This window comes from Brassica rapa, chromosome A01, assembly GCF_000309985.2.
Source record: "Brassica rapa cultivar Chiifu-401-42 chromosome A01, CAAS_Brap_v3.01, whole genome shotgun sequence".
NCBI lineage: Eukaryota > Viridiplantae > Streptophyta > Magnoliopsida > Brassicales > Brassicaceae > Brassica > Brassica rapa.
The window spans coordinates 13,522,329-13,543,314 of record NC_024795.2 but is presented as its reverse complement, the minus strand read 5'-3'; the positions used below and the strand labels follow the sequence as shown (position 1 = coordinate 13,543,314).

General features: G+C 37.5%; 1 protein-coding gene across 2 annotated transcripts; it reads right to left on the bottom strand.

Moving 5' to 3' along the window:
• Window positions 1-1,572: 1,572 nt before the first annotated feature.
• On the bottom strand, window positions 1,573-7,361 carry LOC103875370 (RNA-dependent RNA polymerase 6). 2 transcript variants are annotated; one of them, XM_009153887.3, is made up of 3 exons: window positions 6,171-7,361; window positions 3,029-5,747; window positions 1,573-2,719 (listed from the first exon to the last, which is right to left on the bottom strand). In XM_009153887.3, the coding sequence occupies exons 2-3, from the start codon at window positions 5,741-5,743 to the stop codon at window positions 1,838-1,840; spliced, it is 3,597 nt and encodes a 1,198-aa protein (XP_009152135.1). In that variant the 5' UTR covers window positions 5,744-5,747; window positions 6,171-7,361; the 3' UTR covers window positions 1,573-1,837. The 2 variants fall into 2 exon arrangements, with proteins under 2 accessions (XP_009152135.1, XP_033147823.1); XM_033291932.1 differs by lacking the exon at window positions 6,171-7,361 and adding an exon at window positions 5,937-6,064.
• Between the last annotated feature and the right edge of the window lie 13,625 nt (window positions 7,362-20,986).

The window sequence follows — 20,986 nt, the reverse complement described above, 5'->3', positions numbered from 1 at the left end:
AATAATTTTTCGTTTATGCTCATGAGAAACAAAAAAAGGAGATTTTGGTTTTCAGATAGAAAATGGTAAAAGGAATCAAAAACTAGTTTCCCTAAAGAATAGGAAAACTACTTCACCAAAATCATGACTGTGTAGAAAATGAATTTTAAAAAAGGAAAAACCAAAAACTACTTTAAAACTCCAAACAATCAACGTCTTAGTCAATTAACCAAGTAGTGGTAGCCTAGTGGCAACCCGATTTAAAAAATTAATATGTACAATCAATCCGATTTAAACAATCAAATTTCTATGTTATATATTATTTTTCTATTTTTCATAAATTTAAAATATATATGAATTTAATTTTTTTTAATAATCTAAATATTTTATTCTAATTGGAACTGAACACGTAAAGATCTGAACCATACCCAAACTAAAATTATAAATACCTGAATGTAGCATAAATCTTTAATCGCGAAGACTCTAAAACTGAACAGACCTGTGAACATAACCCAAACGCCTACTCCTAATTTTTAACTTGAAAACTAAGAACCAAAAGACTATTTCACAACTAACAATATATATTGTAAAGAGTATACTTATATAGAAAAAATAAGTATAAAAACAAAAAAAAATAATTTTTGATATATTTTCATAAAGATAAAATTTATGTAAATCAATTTTTTAATAAACTAAATTATTAATATAGATTCGCGCGTAGCGCGAATGAATAATCTAGATTTTACTTTTGATGTTAATTCTGTATGAGATTGCGAGTTTATGGGATTGGGAAAAACAACCAAGGAATTAGAGATCCCATAGAAACTTTCATATGTGGTAACTTTGTCGGTTTGGGCTATAATGATTCGCTTGTAAGTTCCTTGAAAGAGAAAGACCAAAAAGAAGAAGGGGACAAGAAAGAAGATGGTGTGGAAGAACAAGTTAATCGATAAAGCCTATTTCTTTGATTTCTTGATTTTGAAGTAGATGCTGATGTTCAGGCAGAGGTTGCAGCATATGAGAAAACAAAAGGAAAATCAGTGTCACCAACATCTAAAACCACTAAAGTGGTGAGTGTATCTAGAATTTAATGAAAGTGATTATATGTTTCCGTCAAAAATATATGTGTATTGAATACACGCTATAGTACAAACAAACATGTTTTCAAAAAAAAAAATCAAAATCATGATATATTGAAAGAAAAATTAATTAGAAAAATTAATTAGAAAAATAGAAAAATGATAGAAAAAATAATACAAGTTCATGAAAATATGTAGCAATGTAGAAAAAATATGATCAAATTTATGAGTTGACATAGTTAACAGTTTAGAAAATAATTTAGAATACTGGTAAATATCAGAACCGTTATGGTAAAAATATTAACAGTTTAGAAAATATCATTTTATAAGTTTATCTTAATAAAATAGCATTCATCTCTTTTTGTGCAGAAAGTAGCATTTTATCTATTTCCCATTTTTCTTTTTTTTCTTAAAAAAAAAAAAGAATAGATTTTCAGTTGAATATTTTTTTTTTCTTACTTAAACCACCAGTTGGTGAATATTTTTTTTTCTTACTTAAACCTACAGTTATCTATGAAGCTGAAAAGAGCATATTGTTTAACCAAACCCGAAGCCAATTTCGGTCCACAACATAAAATCAGTAAAATACATAACCACAAGCAAAGCCAGTTTAGATGGTAAACGGCAAGCAGTTTGTTTCTGCCATCACATAGAGAGACAGTTTTCACAAGAGCACAAAACAAAGCACATCCAATACTAGCTATTTAACAAACATTGAAGTGTATCTGTTTTCTGCAGATACATGGCAGAGTGGCCTTACGGCTCCGAACGTTAACTTTTTAGAGACGTTGAGAAAGATACTTAGCCAAAGCATCAACAGGTTTGGCCGAGTCCATTTTCATTCCCATTTCCCCTGACCGGACTTTAATTCTCGCAAGATAATCAGCTGCGATCCAAGCAAAGCTCAGCATCACCGCATGACCAGACGACTCACCAGGTTCTTGCAGCTCTGTAGACTTCTTCACCCACTCGGGATGGTAAGTGACATGATACCAAGCTGAAGCTTTTTTCTCATACATGACGTTCTTTTCTTCTTCGCTGAGACTCTCGTGCTCCGGTTTTGTTTCCTCGAATACTTTCCTCAGCTCTTTCTTCAGGGAGTTATAAGAATGCTTCAGTCTTTCTTTCAGCTCGCCTTGTTTGCTACTTGTGTATTTAGGCATGGACCAGATGTGACCCGTCACAATCTCTTCCTCTTTTTGCACCTTGTATTGCCCGAGAAGACCAATTAGCTGCCCGTCATAGCTACATTTGTGACCCCATGCCTCAGGGACAAAATCTTCAAATCCTGGTACTTCGAGATCAGTGTCATAAGGGATGTCACTCGGGTCTGAGTTTTCTTCTGAGGAAGCTTCTGCATCTTCGTCGTAAACCTCTTTTACACGTCTGTAAAGCCGACCCAAGATCTTCTCCGACCTGTAAGTCTGGTACTCTTCTTTTCCCATGAAATCAGGGTAGAGTTTCGGTTTCAGGTGGAAAGGCATTGTCACCAGCTTCCCTGTCTTTGGGAAATCGACTGCTGTTGCAGCTAGTTCCGCCAGTAGCAAACATTCTTCGTCCCTGGCTCCATACTCACTCCTATCAGCATGAACGACGTGTGCATGGCATATTGTACCCAGATTCTCATTCGCCATGTTTTTGACAAAGAACTCTATTATGTCCTGTAACAAAACCGACCAGTTACCAAAGTCCTTGTCGTAGAAAAGAAAGTAAAACAAAGAAATCATTACTAGATTAGCAGACGCTAGCATCATGAGACTACTGCACTTTTGATAATAACTAAGAAAATCAGAATCAACGATTCAAAGTTTTCTAATATTTCATTCATCTGAGTTCCTGCAGCAGGATGAACTCAGTATGCAAGCATAAATAATCACTACAAGCATCCAAAAACAAATCATCTATCCATCTTAAGCGTCATAATCTCAGCTAACCGGAAAAAAAAGAGTAGTGGGTAAGTAGATATTGACCTGGTGGTTGACAGGACGGCCCTTACTCGATTCTTCAGCTGCAGTATATTGCATCGCGGGAAAGCTTGTTCTGCTGGGAGGGATGAGTCTCTGATCCCAAGCCACAAAGTACAGGTCGCCATCAAGGTCACTGCCAGAAGCTTCGTTTGTATGTGGCCTCTCGCCTTTCTGAGGAAAAAGTAGGCAGTCATACATGTGATGCAGCTCGGGTACATCAACAGCTTCTAGAATCCTTATATCCCCTGGGTGAAGACAAGGATTCTTAGCAATGGCTACATAACCTTTCACTACTTGCAGATCTGTCTTCGTCTCCTTAAAACGAGACCCATGTTTGGAGAAACAATTTTCTATAGACGGTTTCGAGACTTGGATAAAGCATTGGCCCTGTTCAAGTACCCCTGCTTCGTCTAAGCAACCCATTAGCCACCTTCCTGACGTAACAAAAATACGAGATTTTTCTCTGAGACCCCAGAGCTGTGCAATCCTGACTGAAGACAGCATTCCCCGTAGATGTGGCTCAGTTTTTGGTTTGAAACCTGCACTTAGCATGATAGCTGCAGTGTTTCCCTGTTCAGCACATGATGCTGTAAGAACTTCAAATGCGACATCTGTGTCATCAAGGATGCGGTTCAGTTTACAGAGCATAGTTTCCTGCATATCCCAGAATATTTCGTCTGGAACACCAAGCACAGATAAGAGGGTAATTATCTGCCGGTTTAAGAACCCAGGTTGAAACCTGGTCCATGAACAGATCTCCAGGATTGTATGCTTAGAGTGGAACTTATCCATACTGTGTCGAAGGGCTAACCGGATTCCATCATCTTTTGATGGCCAACGAGCAACAACTCCTTTGAAACCGGCGTAACGTATCTGGTAAGCACAAGGGCTGCAGTGCGAATCCAACTTAAGTTTCTCCATTATTTCTAACGCGAGATCAGGTGTGATTGTACCAATTCCATCAGAGAAAGTATACCCATTTCTCTCTATTTCTGGAAGCTCGGTGTCAACCTCGTGAGGCATGACATCCACAGTGGCGTATGTGGAGGAGAAGCACAGGCCCATCCTAGCAGCGCATTTTGCCACATTCTTGTCTTTGAACTTCCCCATCCATGTCTTTATATCCGACACTCTTGTTTTCCCGTCTTCAGCGAAAAACCATGCAGAGCGGTCTCTGAGCTGATTGGCCGAGAATGCTAGAAAACTGTATCTTCTACCACATAGTTTAAACCCATCGGTTAATATGGTCTTCACTCTTTTGAAAACGTGGGTCTTCTGAGAGAAAGAGCTTGATGTAAGGTCCTTCACAATCGGAGCAACAAAGTAAGAAAGAACATTTGAGTTCATGGTCTGCATGCTTTCGTCCATGAAAGTTACGCGCAAAAATCTATCAGACAATGCTTTGTATTTCCTGAGTACCCTGTTGGAGAGCTCAACTTCTGGGGGTAGGCAATACGCTCTGGTTGGAGTGATCGCTAGCCTTCTGATCTCAGAGATATCATCCAACTGTACGTGACTCCCTAAAAGCTTTGGATTTTTCTGAATCCATTCCTGAACAAGCTTCAGCCTCTTGTACGCATCAAAAACAGGTCGTTTATAGGTACAGAGATGCTTGAGAGAAGCAATGTTGACATCCTTGGGTTGGTTTCTAAGAAGATCAAAGAAGCGCTCAGTCAAGTGAAACTGGTTAAAAACCCCTCTGTGCAGCACCGCATTTACCAGGAACATGATCTCAAAGGAGATTCCTTCCCTGTGGTGAATGCAGAAGAAATGATCTGTAATAGGCTCCCCAAAACAGGGCTCATCACGAATCCTGGGAGGCCACCTCACACGTTCCTCTTGCACTCTCCGCGCCCTTAGATAGTCCAATGCTGTATTCATTTTCTTCTCATACCGAGGAGAGATGAGCACTCGATATGAAAGGCACCGCCCAATGGCCCCAGCTTGGGTAAAATCAGTGGTACGGATCCAAGGGTCATCATCATCCAAGAGATCGACAGGGACAGTTTCATATATATCATCATCAGCAGTTCTGTACCAGACACGGGGTGATGAAGCCAGCTGCAAGAGTAGCACATAGCCATCCAGAGTTCTATACTGCCTTACTGTTCGTATGTCTCTCACCAATAACTCCAACTTATAATCACAGTTGATCACAGCATACATCATTGTGTCCTTCAACGAGAAGGCAGTGCTCTTTGTGAAGCAAAATCTGCAGGTGTTGTCAAAAGGGTCTACGAGGAAATCAACCCCTTCAGCTCTCCAAGAAACAAGAAACTCATCCCGGGCAATCAAGGTCCCAATCTCAATCGAAACACCAGTCAGCTTATAAGGTGTTGTCGTTCTTCTTCTCTGGTTAAGTGTGTACGGGTTCTTAGGCCCCAAGCTGACTTTCAAAGGCTGGCCGTCGAGGATGAGCTTGGACTGCCCCGCAGCATCCATTGCACGACCTGCTGACTCAGGGACCGCGAAATGGACAAACGCATGAGGCTCCACTCTCTTGTAACCATCAAATGTGGGGATGTTTGAAGTGTCAGTGATCTCGAAATCAGGATAAGAACCAGGAGGAGTCCAAGAAGTTTTTAATCTGCATCGCCAAACGAGTCCTACTTCTTCTTCAAGGTAATCTGTAAGCTCTTTTGCAGTAGTTGACTCCCCAAACCCACCAATGCTTACTTGTGTCACAACCGAGTTCTTCATGTTTCCCTCTGACCCCATTCTCCTAAGATACAAAAAAAGAACAAATGTTCTGAGTCACAGTAATCAGATCACCAAAAATACACAATAGTTAAAAAAGAAAAAAAAAACACCAAGAAAATAAGCAGATGCAATGAAAAAGACATTAGAATCATCATCATGCATAGACAACCAAACAGGTGAGATCAACAAAGGAAAGTGACGCCATAAGCACCTTTGATTGTTTATGGTAATGAGGAATTAATAATGCTCTGAGTCACTGAAAGATACATCTCAGATTCTTCTTAATAAGTAGCATTTAACATCATCATCAACCAATGATCAGAGACAAATAACGTACAAAGAGAAGAAACATCAAATTAAGAGACGATACTGATGGTTTAATTATGCAGATAATTAAAACCCTAACGACCGTACAAAATTATACAAAGAGAACCTGGAGACTTACAAAGTGATATCTTCGATCCCAAGGTTGGCAGTGAGATCGGAAGAGACATGGAAGCAATGCGGAGAAGAAAAGGACAGTGAGCGATTAGTATACTAGGACACTGGAACCGCCATAGCCAAAAGTTAAAACCATCAACCATCGTCTTCTACCAGTCAACGGAAGAGACAGTGTTGTGTTAATCGTATGAGTAGACGTTTCTTTATGGGCTTTTAAATATGGGCCTTTTTATTCTCTTCCAAGCCTTTTTATTCTTTTCAATTGTATAAGCGGCGTTATTGGTTTAATGATTCGTAAATTGATCTATATCAAGTGTTATTCAATCGTACATATTTACTAATAAATTTGATTTTATAATAGATTTGAATAGATTTGTTTGAATTTTTTTTTGTTAAATATACAATGATTCAACTCCGAGGAAAAACTTCCGGATTTGTAAATACTAATCCGAAAAAGTTTAAAAATCTGTATATTTTACTTGAATTTATAAATACTACGTGGATTTAGAAATATTATAAAACAGTTCCAATTTTTTTTATCCCAAATAACCGAGAAAGAGACCAGTCAAATGCTCCAATACTATTAACTGAAAAAAAAAATTCTGTGATATTTTTCCCTTTTTTATTAATTTAATAAAACTTTATTTAAATGAAGAAAATTTGTAAAATACCACGAAACCAAGGAAAATTTGTATAACTACGATCCTACCAAGGGTTATTTTATTTGCGGACCATCCAGATCCGACCCATAAAATTAAGATCTTCTTCTCTATAACTTCCCAAAACCGTCTAAGTCATTGCGGTTTCACTCTCTCTCACTCATTCTTCAATCGACATTTATCTCTCTTTTTAATCATCACATTCCCATTCTTGAGGGATTTGAAATTGGAATCCTAGTAGAATCAAAACTCTAGTCATGCATCAATATAGGAGGCTTCGTACGAAGAATCTTTCGGTCCCGTTGAATCAAAGTGATCTGAACGAGAAGGAAAGAGGAGAAGGTGAACCCGGAGAAGGTCGAGTCATAGAGGAGTAGAAACGGCCATGGTCCCAAGCACCGTCGTCAAAACATCTGAAGGCGGTGAAACGACCTTGTAAATCCTAGCACGATCGACAAATCTAACGACCCGGAAACCTACAGAGCACATGCAAGACTTTATTTGAATAGTATAAGCACTGATTCAGTGCCACAACATGAAACGGGCGCGAATGAAGAGATACGTAACTCGTAAGGATTTATTAGAACTCCAAGAACTTGGTGAAACTTTATTTGAATAGTATAACTGTAACGGCCCGGTTCCTAGCCCAAAAATTTTCTTAAGGAGAGCCCGTTAAGACTGCAGCCCATTAGGGTAAATGACCTAGGGTTCCCTCCTTTTCCTATAAATAAAGCTGCCTCCTCTCATTTTTCTCTCATTCTGAAACTAGAGCGAAGCTCTGCAGAGATTTAGAGAGACTAGAAAACCCTAGCCGTCAAGCTTCCCTTTTCCTCTTCTCTCTTCTTCTCTCACGCCTCCTCTCTCTCCCTCTCCCTCTCCTTTCTCTTTCCGTTGGTTCTCTTCCTCTCTCCTCGCCGTGAGTCCCCCGAGAGCAAGCCGAGCCGCCGGTGGTGGTGGTGGTGGTCGTCCAAGTGGTGATGGGGTGATCGTCCGAGTGTGGTGATGGTGGTGGATGTGTGGTGTTGTGGTGGTGACCAGATCTCGTCTCTCTTGTTTACTTGTTCCAGATCTGTTCAGATCTCATCCCCTTTGTCTCCTGTTCCAGATCCAGATCCAGATCTAGGCTAAGGTGGAGTGTTTCGAACCCAACCTTCTTTCATGGTTCTGTATACTCCTATATGTTGGAGTTAGGTTTGCTTAGACCCTGTTTGGGAGTTAGGTTGATAGTACATGGTATTGCTAGGATGATAGATGAATGGATCATGATGCATAAGAACCCTCATACTGATAAATGGGACTTGATGAACTGAATTGAATTGTTGTGGTAATGGTTGATTGGTAGTTGATACTTGTATGTTTGGTTGTGATGTCCCATGTGTTGTTGTGATTGAAGTTAGGATGCTAGAGAGAAATAAATGCTAGGATGATAGGTGAGCAGTGATTATAAAAGTTATTGAAGTAGAACTTGAATGCGATGTGTATTGTGTGTGACACCGATAACGGGTGGCGTCTAGTGATTGAGTCCAAGTACAAGTATGAATGAAAAGGGGAGTAATTGGGAATGAGAAGGGTTAAGTGGAAACGATAAGGAAGTGAAAGGATAAGTAAAAGTATGAAAGAATGATGTTAAGGTTAAGCATGGGTGGGAAAGCATATAGAGAGTCTAAGGAAAGTAGGTGGGGTAAGTAGTCCACGCTAGGTATCCATAGGAGATGTGGCGAATCCACATGAATATGGAAGCACCCATAGGAGATGTGGCCAATCCACATGAATATGGGGTAGAAGCCTAGTGGGGGGCTACCCACTGAGGAAAAGTATGTGTGGCAGCAGTTCACGCTAGGTATCCATAGGAGATGTGGCGAATCCACATGAATATGGAAGCACCCATAGGAGATGTGGCGAATCCACATGAATATGGGGTAGAAGCCTAGTTGGGACTACCCACTGATGAAAAGAACGTGTGCCAACCGCGAGAGGCGGGATATAAAAACGTGCATCATGGTCGGGTAACGGGGAGTTAAAGGTGTCATAGGATCGAGTTGGACTGGTAAGATGAGTCGGTTAAGTCTAGGGTTTGACCTGTGTGGCAATGAGTGAGATCATTGTATTGATTGATCACTAGGTTGTTAGAAATGAATGGAAGTTAATGTGGAAATTACAGATGACGATAGGAAATGATAAAATGCATTAACTGATTGTAGTGGCTAGTCGGTCCTAGTTCCCGCATAGAGTAGTATAGAGTGTCATGCGGGCAGGCTGGTCTAGAGCCACTTCACTGAGTAACTTGTTGCTCACCCCTCCATTTCCATTTTTTCCTGTGCGCAGGACTGTAAGTAGAAGTATATGGATGTGGGTGTGACGGTATTTCAAAGAAGGTTATGCGCTCGTCTCTCGGGACCAGTAACGGGATACGTAGGGTTGTCTAAATGAGTAGACACGTGTCCATAACGCCCCTTCGATAACCCCGGTCGGACGCCGGGGGATCGGGCTGTTACAATTGGTATCAGAGCGGGTTAAGATCCCTTAGTTCTGTCCTAAGGGATCAGCATTTCCGACGTTTTCGAAAAAAAAAAAAAAAAAAAAAAAAAAAAAAAAAAAACTTGTTTTCATTAAAAGAAAAGAGTTTGTAAAAGTTTTGTTTCTTCTAACACTCCTGGAAATGATTTCAAAACCACCCATTATATCTATACGTTATTATGATTTTGATCGGATCCATTGTATTTGCAAAATTTCTTTTTGAGCTTAATTCATTCATTGGTTTTTAAAAGATCCCCGAGCAAAGTTGTTCTCGCCTTGTGTGCCTCCCTTGTATGATGTGTGATTGTGTGAGTTCCTTTTGTTATCGGATGTTAAGTTTGGAAGTCTAGGGCTTGGAATTCGGGGACGAATTCCGATTAACAGGGGAGAATTGTAACGGCCCGGTTCCTAGCCCAAAAATTTTCTTAAGGAGAGCCCGTTAAGACTGCAGCCCATTAGGGTAAATGACCTAGGGTTCCCTCCTTTTCCTATAAATAAAGCTGCCTCCTCTCATTTTTCTCTCATTCTGAAACTAGAGCGAAGCTCTGCAGAGATTTAGAGAGACTAGAAAACCCTAGCCGTCAAGCTTCCCTTTTCCTCTTCTCTCTTCTTCTCTCACGCCTCCTCTCTCTCCCTCTCCCTCTCCTTTCTCTTTCCGTTGGTTCTCTTCCTCTCTCCTCGCCGTGAGTCCCCCGAGAGCAAGCCGAGCCGCCGGTGGTGGTGGTGGTGGTCGTCCAAGTGGTGATGGGGTGATCGTCCGAGTGTGGTGATGGTGGTGGATGTGTGGTGTTGTGGTGGTGACCAGATCTCGTCTCTCTTGTTTACTTGTTCCAGATCTGTTCAGATCTCATCCCCTTTGTCTCCTGTTCCAGATCCAGATCCAGATCTAGGCTAAGGTGGAGTGTTTCGAACCCAACCTTCTTTCATGGTTCTGTATACTCCTATATGTTGGAGTTAGGTTTGCTTAGACCCTGTTTGGGAGTTAGGTTGATAGTACATGGTATTGCTAGGATGATAGATGAATGGATCATGATGCATAAGAACCCTCATACTGATAAATGGGACTTGATGAACTGAATTGAATTGTTGTGGTAATGGTTGATTGGTAGTTGATACTTGTATGTTTGGTTGTGATGTCCCATGTGTTGTTGTGATTGAAGTTAGGATGCTAGAGAGAAATAAATGCTAGGATGATAGGTGAGCAGTGATTATAAAAGTTATTGAAGTAGAACTTGAATGCGATGTGTATTGTGTGTGACACCGATAACGGGTGGCGTCTAGTGATTGAGTCCAAGTACAAGTATGAATGAAAAGGGGAGTAATTGGGAATGAGAAGGGTTAAGTGGAAACGATAAGGAAGTGAAAGGATAAGTAAAAGTATGAAAGAATGATGTTAAGGTTAAGCATGGGTGGGAAAGCATATAGAGAGTCTAAGGAAAGTAGGTGGGGTAAGTAGTCCACGCTAGGTATCCATAGGAGATGTGGCGAATCCACATGAATATGGAAGCACCCATAGGAGATGTGGCCAATCCACATGAATATGGGGTAGAAGCCTAGTGGGGGGCTACCCACTGAGGAAAAGTATGTGTGGCAGCAGTTCACGCTAGGTATCCATAGGAGATGTGGCGAATCCACATGAATATGGAAGCACCCATAGGAGATGTGGCGAATCCACATGAATATGGGGTAGAAGCCTAGTTGGGACTACCCACTGATGAAAAGAACGTGTGCCAACCGCGAGAGGCGGGATATAAAAACGTGCATCATGGTCGGGTAACGGGGAGTTAAAGGTGTCATAGGATCGAGTTGGACTGGTAAGATGAGTCGGTTAAGTCTAGGGTTTGACCTGTGTGGCAATGAGTGAGATCATTGTATTGATTGATCACTAGGTTGTTAGAAATGAATGGAAGTTAATGTGGAAATTACAGATGACGATAGGAAATGATAAAATGCATTAACTGATTGTAGTGGCTAGTCGGTCCTAGTTCCCGCATAGAGTAGTATAGAGTGTCATGCGGGCAGGCTGGTCTAGAGCCACTTCACTGAGTAACTTGTTGCTCACCCCTCCATTTCCATTTTTTCCTGTGCGCAGGACTGTAAGTAGAAGTATATGGATGTGGGTGTGACGGTATTTCAAAGAAGGTTATGCGCTCGTCTCTCGGGACCAGTAACGGGATACGTAGGGTTGTCTAAATGAGTAGACACGTGTCCATAACGCCCCTTCGATAACCCCGGTCGGACGCCGGGGGATCGGGCTGTTACAATAACTTTAAAGAACTTAGTGAAACTGTAACTGATTAAGATTGTATAACTGTGTAAAACTAAGTAAAACTTCAACTGTTTTGATTGTCTAACTTTGTGAAACTAAGTAAAACTTCAACAGTATTGATTGTCTAACTCTGTGAAACTAAGTATTTCTTTAACTTTATGATTGTATAACTTTGTGAACACAACAATGATAGAGAACATGATATCAATAGCAAATAATATAAGAGGGTTCAGGGGTTCTTCTCCAAAAATGTGTAGATAAATCTTTCTCTCTTGCAAGATTGCCAAAATCGCTAGTCTCTCTCTAAATTCTGTTTAAGAACTAACATAGTCCGATAAAAAAATAAGAACTGATATATTTCGGTATGTGGCGGCTCTAGGAGAAAAGTGGAGATTTCTAGGTAAAATACATAAATAATTAGATTTTTTTTTTAAAGTATGGGTCTCAAGAGCGCTCTCCATTATTAATAACTATAAGACCTGCGCAATGAAATATTTTTTTTAAAAAGTTATGTTTTTATATTTAAAATCTGATTATTTCTAAATACATGTGTTCTTGTGGTCAAAATATATTTGGTATTTATGTTTTTCTCAATATAGAATAATTAGTTAACTATAAATATTTGGTACACATAGAAAAAGAATAAAAGCCCAAATCAAACAATCTAAATGTGATATTATTGATACTCCTATAATCATATATTAAGAGTTGTGAAGAAATTTAATGGTATTTCTAAGGAAAAACTCAACAGTATATATATATATATATATATATATATAGTAGGCATATGTAGGTTTTTGGATTGTTTGGAAAGTTAAAAATAATTAGCATTAATTACCTAGAAACCGTATTTTAGCATGATACTTTGAACCAATATTTATGTAAATTTTCAATGACTAACACAAACATATTTGGCAAGTTTTTTTCAATGGTCTAAATTATAGACTTGGTGACATAGAATATTATTATCTTGAATTAAACTTACCATTTAAAACATCTTCAAAATTTTGTATCAAGCTTAAAAATTCGGTGGAAATATTGACTTGGTGGAAAAGTTTCTTATTTATTTAAACAGCCATGTATAAAAAAAAATTAAACTTACCAAAAGAGTTTGATTCTAAAATTGTGTATCACGAAAATTTGGTTCAAATTTTAGAATTTTTATTGTCTTCTAATTATAATAATACCGACAGTTTACGATTTCCTTCGGCTCAATTGAAATTGAAAAGAACATTTAAGCGACTTCAATTATAGATAATCTGAAATAAATAGTTGTTTTCTAATTATATAGCTTACAAAACTTGAGTATAGATTAGAAATTTATTCTTGATAGTATAGTATAATAGACTATGTCTTCTGAGTATTGAGTATAGATTGTGTCTCTTCCAAGCATATAATTGTGTGCAGCAACACAGAATAACAATTACACAAATGATATAGAGATTCTCACATCAACAAAGTTTTGGACCTACTAACAATGAACATTTGAAATTCAATTTTGGTTACTGCTCGTTTGTGAATTATTGCTTTGTTTGTTATGAAAATTACAATTTTGTTAACTCCAAGGTTTGTCAAATGTTGCGGATAATGCATTGACGACGAAACAAAACTTTCAAATGTTTTGCTTTGTTTTCTTCTCGATAATATTGTTATCTGGTATTGCTCTGTCCTTTTTTTCTTAATTAAAATTCATTATATGCTTTGTTAAATTGTGCTCTTTTCTGTATGGTGTAGGTAAGCAAAAGAATAAACAAACGTAGAGAATTTTCTATTTAACTGTTAACAAACACTCAAGTGATTATTATAATATTATAAATAAAATAGTTAAAATATTTATAAATAAAATAGTTAAAATATTTATAAGATCAGCAAGTATTAAGTTTATCATATACATTTGTGTTTGGGTTATTATAAGTTTTTCTACCAATTGAATTTTGGATTTACTAATTTTTCAATTGATTCTTATGTTGCCATGTAAGTCAAATTGATATCTTAATTAAGTGACACTCAAGCAAGATCTTTTTTAATTAATACAAACTTAAGATTACAACTTTTTAAGGGGGCCAAGTCTGGAGCAACTACTGCATAGGAAAATCTCCGAATGCACTCAATTCAGCATGTTTTGCTCTAAATGATCCATATTCCATCCAAAATTTTAATCCAAACTTGAAGGACTAAAAGGCTTGAAAGCACTTTAGAAAATATTTTTAGAATGTGTCAAAAACATGACACATCAGTTGTCTCGACGTGTAATCTTACGGACCTCGCCACAAACTAGCATTTGGCTAATCCTATTGCGAAAAATCTTGACAGGATCCTCGTATATGGCTCTTGGATGCATCATTCATGAAGTCTTACGCGAGTTTTGAGACACCAGGGATCTCTGACCATGCTCGTTTCTGGGTTCATCTTAAATTTCTTTCGGTAACAAGCGTCCCTTAGTTTTTTAACTTTCTCGTGGTTCATTCTGATTTTGAAACACTATATCTATATCATTTCCACCGGAAGCTGAAGATGCTGACACCTTTTCGGCGAGTGTTGAACATAAATAAGTTTTGTAACATACCGTAACGTACTCGGGAAGTTTATGGCATATTGTGTAAGAAACAGAAGCAGGCACTCCTCAGTAGTTCTACTGAGTCATTTGAGAAGCTGTCTGAGGCGTCTATTCACTGGAATCAATGGGCTGCAGTAGAGGATATATTTTACAGTCAAAAATATCTATTACTTGGTTGAGGTTGGTGATAAGAACACTTAGTTCTTCCATAGGATTGTGCAGTAACACAACTCCTTTAACGTGATCCGGCTTCAGTGCTTGAATTGGGGTAAACAAATACAATACCTCAAGAGATAAAGGCCATGGCTGCTTGAAAACTTCTTGAAATTTGGCCTTCCAGCCGACCATGTGTACTCATCCAAACCCTCTGATTTATTGGATTATCATTGTTCGTCATATACAACTGAGTTACTTATGCACCCAATCACAGCTAATGAAATTAAGAATATCCTTTTCTCAATGCCATCGAACAAGGCTTATGATCATGACGGGTACCCTGTTGAGTTATATCGTGCATCATGGCATGTTATTCACAATGATTTCACAATTGCCTTTCAATAGTTCTTCAGGTATGGCTTTCTACCTAAGGGTGTCAATTCCACCATCTTATCACTCATCCCTAAATCTGAAGATGCCAAGACAAATGAGGGAATATAGGCCGATCTCGTTCCATAATATTATGTACAGTGGTGGATCTAGAAATTTTTTTACCTGTGTCTTAAATTAAATTAATTAATTATTTATATATTATTTTGGGATTTAACATATTATTTTGTAATAATTTAAAGAAACATGCCTAATTATAAATAATAAATATAATTTAGCCCACATACAAATAACTCGGACTTTAAATTTTATATTTTGACAAAATTTAGATATTGGGCTCTAGTACTACAGCTAAAGTTAGCTAGAATGAAAAAAAATAAGTAAGTGGGTGCAAGATAAGAGTTTCGAACCCGGGTTAGGGGTGTCAGCCTTTAAAAAAATTGCCAACTGAACCGTCAAAATCCTTTGTTTTAGGCTTACAATTTTAAACTTTAACTTTTAACCGGTGTCAGCTGACATCCCTAAGTCCTATGGGGAAGGTCCGCCTCTGGCAGCAAGGTCATCTTGTCGGATATGATAGAACCGAACCAATGTGCTTTCGTAAAAGGAGGCTACTTCTCGGAAATATTTTGCTGGAAACAGATTTTGTCAAGAACTATCACAAGTACTCTATTTCCCCAAGAAACGTCCTATATCTCGATATTTCAAAAGTTTTGAAATTTTTCGTTCGTCTTTCATTATTAATGCTCTTCGTGCCATGAGTATCTGGAACCAGTTCATCCACTGGATTCATACTTGCCTCTCCATTTCTGCCTTAGGCATGTTCGTTTCTCTGACTCAGCGTCAGCGGCGGCGACCAATAATTAACAAACAGGTGAGAGAAATTTTAACGGTGTGTTGTTGTATAGTTGCCGCCGGCGACTTCCACTGCTCCTCTTTTCTGTAATTCTATTGCTGCTGCAAATAACAGCGTCTCCCATCTGATACGAGAAGTGACGCAGCGTCCAATGATTGCCTTTTCTAACTCTCTAATTTAATTGGTTGCTGAGCTGTCATTAAAATTTCTTTACATTTTTGATCTTTGGTGGTTGACGCAGCGCGTTCTCAAAACGAACAGCACTCTTCTTTATGGGTGTCAATGGCGAGCTTTAGGTTTTTCTTGCAAGTGAAAGGGGCTATGCCAAAGTTGTGCTCTCTCACCGTATCTATTTTTCATAGCGTTAAATGTTCTCTCGAATCTTCTTAACTATGTATCAGCTTCTATACATATTGGCTAGCCCCCGAGTTGTCATAAGGTAGGTCTAATGCACTTGTGCTTTGCTGATGACATCATGGTTTTTACAGATGGAGCTCCTAGATAGATTTGAAATATATTTGACGTGTTGGATGAATTTGCACACGCTCTGGTCTTGTAGTTAACCCAACAGTCTGTGGTTTTCATAGCTGGCAGAATTAGTAGTGATTTTATGACTGAGATTAATCATCTGTGAATTATTGTTGAGTATTTACCAGTCTGTTACCTTGGCCTCCCACTCCCCACCAAATCAATGTCACACGCTGATTATGAACCCATGGTCGATAAAACCAGAACACAAATGCTCTTTTAGATGACATGATCCATATCCTATCGATTATAGTTGTTCAACTCAGTTATCACTAGCATAACTAACTTATGATCCTCTTTTTTTCTCCTAAGAACTGCCTTTAGACCATATAAGAGCTTGTGTACTGCTTTTCTATGGTATGGTTCACCTAACATACATACTAAAGCAAAAGTTTCTTGGGATGAAGTTTCTCGTTCGAAAGAAGAAGTAGGTCCTGGTATTCGGTCGTCTGTGTGATTCTTCTCGTGTGTGTGCACTGAGCCTGATTGGCATCTTTTAAAAAACTCATGTCTCTCTAGGTCACTTGGACGCGAGCTTACCTTATTTTCTCTCAGTCTTGTTGGGATCTCATTGACAAGTTTGCTTGAACATGGATCTGGTGTAAACTACATAATCTAAGTGATATAGTAGCAAGCTTTATTCACTGGATATTGGAAATATTAAAACTGCTCTATTTTGGTATGATAATTGGTTAAACATGGTAAAGCTTCTTGAAATTGCAGGTTATTCTGGTACGAGAGATTTTGGTATTCATTTTTATGCAACAGTTGCAGAGGCATCATCATCTGGATGGTGGAACATTCAATGACGTGGCTATCACCTACGGGTGATGATAGCTCACATCCATTATTCTCCAACACCAGTAAATGAAGCTGATGATGACTATGTGCTTTGGTGACGATAAATTCAAGCCAACTTTCTCTTCCTCCAAGACGTGGAGTCAAACATGTACGCACCACCAGTCAGTCAACTGGAGCAAAATAGTCTGGTTCCCTCAGAAAATTTTCATTAATTGTCTCACCTTCAAAGACCGGCTGTCCACTGGTAAACAACCGCGAATGCTTTTGGGGTGAAATCCATATTTTCCTTCTCTATGGTGAGCCAAACAAAACTCGAGACCATTTATTCCTCACATATCCCTACTCATTTACAGTTTGGACTGAGCTAGTAGGCTATATATATCTTGGGATCGAAAGCCAATACAAACTGGATCATCACAGTCTCCACTCTCCTCTTGCAGCAGTTTAACGGCAACGACAAGTGCCTCCTCCACCTTTCCTTCCAAGCCCCGATACACAATGTATGGCGAGAAAGGAACACTCAGAAACATAAGTATGAATACCACACAGCCAATCACTTGGTGCACTTCATCGACGAGGTTATCAGGAACCGTATCTTAGCTCTCACGCATAATAACACTCCTTTCTATAACAGGTTGATGCAGCATTACTAGTGAGGCCTTCCTCCTATGCATCTCAGTAGAAAAACACATTTTTTTACCGATTTCTTTGCCTTAAACACTACTTATTGTAGTTTTTTTTTGTTGACAAATAAATTTGACATTTCAAAAACAAAAATGTGAATAAACGAGAAGAAATACATTTGCAATTTGGTTTTTGTCAAATAACTGAGGCATTTTTTTTTACAACAACTGAGGCATTTTCTATCAAGAAAATTTACTTCTAGATACACATTATCACTTCTAATTTATTAAAAGAGAAATACAAATTAAGACTAACCCTTAAACTTGCACAATATTCACAACTAATACCATTGAAATAATTAAATGAACTTATTTTTAAGTAATCTTTGTTTTTTCTAAAATTAATGAAGTAATAATTACTTCTACTTTTATGTTTTCCATGTCTTTTTCAAAATTAATAAAACATTTTTTAAATTAAATTAACAATCAATTAAATATAAATCTTTTAACTTATCTATTTCATATTAACATTATAAACATTAATGAATATCAATAATATACACAAAATATTTATGTAACAATATAAGTTACATTTTGTCTCATTCTCCTCCATAATACACGTTACTCTTCATTTTTTTGAACAAATTCATCTTCTTACCAATATAAATATATTACATGCACCATTATAATTATTTACCAACTTACTATGTATATAAAATAATTTATTAGACATTATCATAAAATTTTGATCCACCAAAAAAAAAAACAAAATAGAACATTTGTATAGATGCACGGATCATATTTTAAAAATGGTGGTAATACAATTGACGGTTTACAAGACAAAATTAAATTAAAAAATATAAACTATACATTATTATGCTTATAAATGTTATTAAATAATTATTTAACACTGGTAAATTTTTAAAATATATACTATCACTTAGACAAAATAATTTATTTACAAAAGTAAAAGCAAACATCCGCAAAATCATGGTTTAAATGTACACAAACTTAAGCCTATTTATAATTTCTTATCAGTTATATAAAATTTATATTTTTATTTTATTTTCTTACAAATTTAAATCTTAATTTGTATATGTTCTAAATTTGATAGAAGTTTAACAATCATTTATTTTCTTACAAATATTATAGCTAATGTATCATTAAAAAATAAAAGTACGTTTATTTTCGTACTTTTTAATTAAAAAATGTGTTCGCTATATATTTTAGACATGGATCTAATTATATAAATGTTATATATTTTTATATAATACCCAATATTGGTGATACATTTTACTCTAAAACTCTAAAATATAAAATTAAATACAAATATAACATTTACATTTATAAATATGACTACATTTACAAATATCATAAATTAAATACTCGCGCGGTCGCGGATCAAGGTCTAGTTACAATTACGTCTAGAGACACATCTGACATACTTATTTATATGAATTGTCACTTTTACACAAACTATAGAATTCAGAAAAATCTTTACGATTCTCTCCTTATCCTCTTTGTTTCTTTTTCATGTTTAGAATTTGAAATCACTTTCCCAAATCAATGAACCCTAATCCCTCCTCCGTCGTCTGAATAAATGGAGAACACGGTGACTGAGTTGGTACGAGAGTCTCTCGGATTCGTCCAAGTCGACGTGTTATGTGGATGAGGAGCATGCCACGGGTTTTGGAGCTTTCAATTTGGATGAATAGCTATCCGAACATTCCGATGTTTGATTAAAATCTGTTGATAAGTGGATCTTCGAAATCGACTTCTGCATCTCTAACAGAGTCAATCTCTAGCACGGAAACCATCAACGGCTCACAAGGATTCAGAATCAGCCGCTACTCTCTCTCCAAATGGATGGGGATAGGCAAATACGTCGCCTCCAATACGTTCATGCTTGGCAGAGAATCTCGCTTGTGGTGAAACCAGTGATTCTTTTCGAAGGATTCATAAACGATGGCTTTGACGACAATAGATCAAATCCGATGATGGCGTCTCCTCCATGGTCGCTCTTCGCTGAGAGAAGAAAGAGTCAGAGAGATATTGAGCTAGAGGTTGAGTTATTTCCAGGAGCTGATTACAAGATAATCGCCATAGGCCTCCTTTGCCGGTGACACAAAACCCAAAAACCGGTCTGCGTCCTCGCATGTCCTGTTCCTGGTTGGATTCAGTGGCCAACCGTGTCCGAGCTACACCCGTTACGTCTTCCCGCGGCCAATCACCAATCTCCAAGCTCTCTGTCGCCCTGAACCCAGAACTTGATAACTTCCAATGGCGATATCTTCTTAGTTTCATAGTAGGTCCCTAAATGCTTTATTATTTTCCCATTGTGCTTTAAACTTCTAAATCGTACAGAAATGTCTTTTTGAATCAACCCCCATAACTTCCAATTTTGCACTCTAACCTTTTTCATAATTGCACAATGGTCACTTGTTTTCTGATGTTTTTTTAATTTGGACACAAAATTTGAATTTGCAGAAATGATTGATCTGTGTGAAATATATGTACACAACTTGTCCATCCACAATCTATCCATCCATAATTTTATGTTAAATTGGTTTTATAACTATATAGTTTGTATATATATTCAGTCTTTTTTAGTTATTTGTTTGTCCATTTAATTTATTATTATATAGTGTACCTTATCAAATTAATTCAAAATATATTCAAAAGCTCTTAATACCATCCATATCCATAAGATAAGTTGATTTGACTTCTGTGCAGGATAAGTTGATTTTGACTCGATTGAAAAAGCAGAGAAACAAGAAGGAAGAAGATGAAGTACATGCTAATACACTACAAGAAAACGTAACCTTAACGAGGAAATTTAACGAGGAAAAATAATCCTCGTAAAAAACCGTTGATTTTGCGAGGAAAGTACGTGGAAAAAGAAAAGCATCGTTATTTCGTCGTAAGGTAATGACAAAACATATTCGTCGTAAAGACGATGTAAATTGACGTGGCTTTTACGAGGAAAAACTATTTCCTCGTAAAAGCCACGTAAATTTCGCGAGTTCTTTACGACGAAATATTTTACGTGTACTTAACGAGGAAATTTTGAATCCACCAACTTGGTAGGTGGCTCACGTTTTTTTTTTGGCCATCCAATTAATTTTCGTCGTAATTTCATAGTAAAATTACAACTACCAGATTCGAAATTTTCTATAAATATGGATGTTTGAACATCATTTTAAACACACCAACAACAAAAAACGTGAAAGAAAAAAAAATGGCTGGCTCTGGGATTATTTACGAGTTGCGGAATTGGATGTATATGCATAGAGATGCTAACGGGAGAGTGACGAAAGAATACCTTGCGGGGCTGGAGACATTTATGCACCAAGCAGATTCAACACCGCTCGCCCAAGAAAGTGGTAAGATGTTATGTCCTTGTCGAAAATGCAACAATTCGAAATTGGCAAACCGTGAAAATGTTTGGAAGCATTTAATAAATA

What these genes read in the sequence shown, in the direction of transcription:
- LOC103875370 (XM_009153887.3), bottom strand. Translation starts at nt 5,743, where the DNA reads ATGGGGTCAGAGGGAAACATGAAGAACTCGGTTGTGACACAAGTAAGC. An exon ending in GCCGTCCTGTCAACCACCAG is followed by an intron (nt 2,720 to 3,028) that starts GTCAATATCTAC and finishes GTTTTGTTACAG; the next exon opens with GACATAATAGAGTTCTTTGT.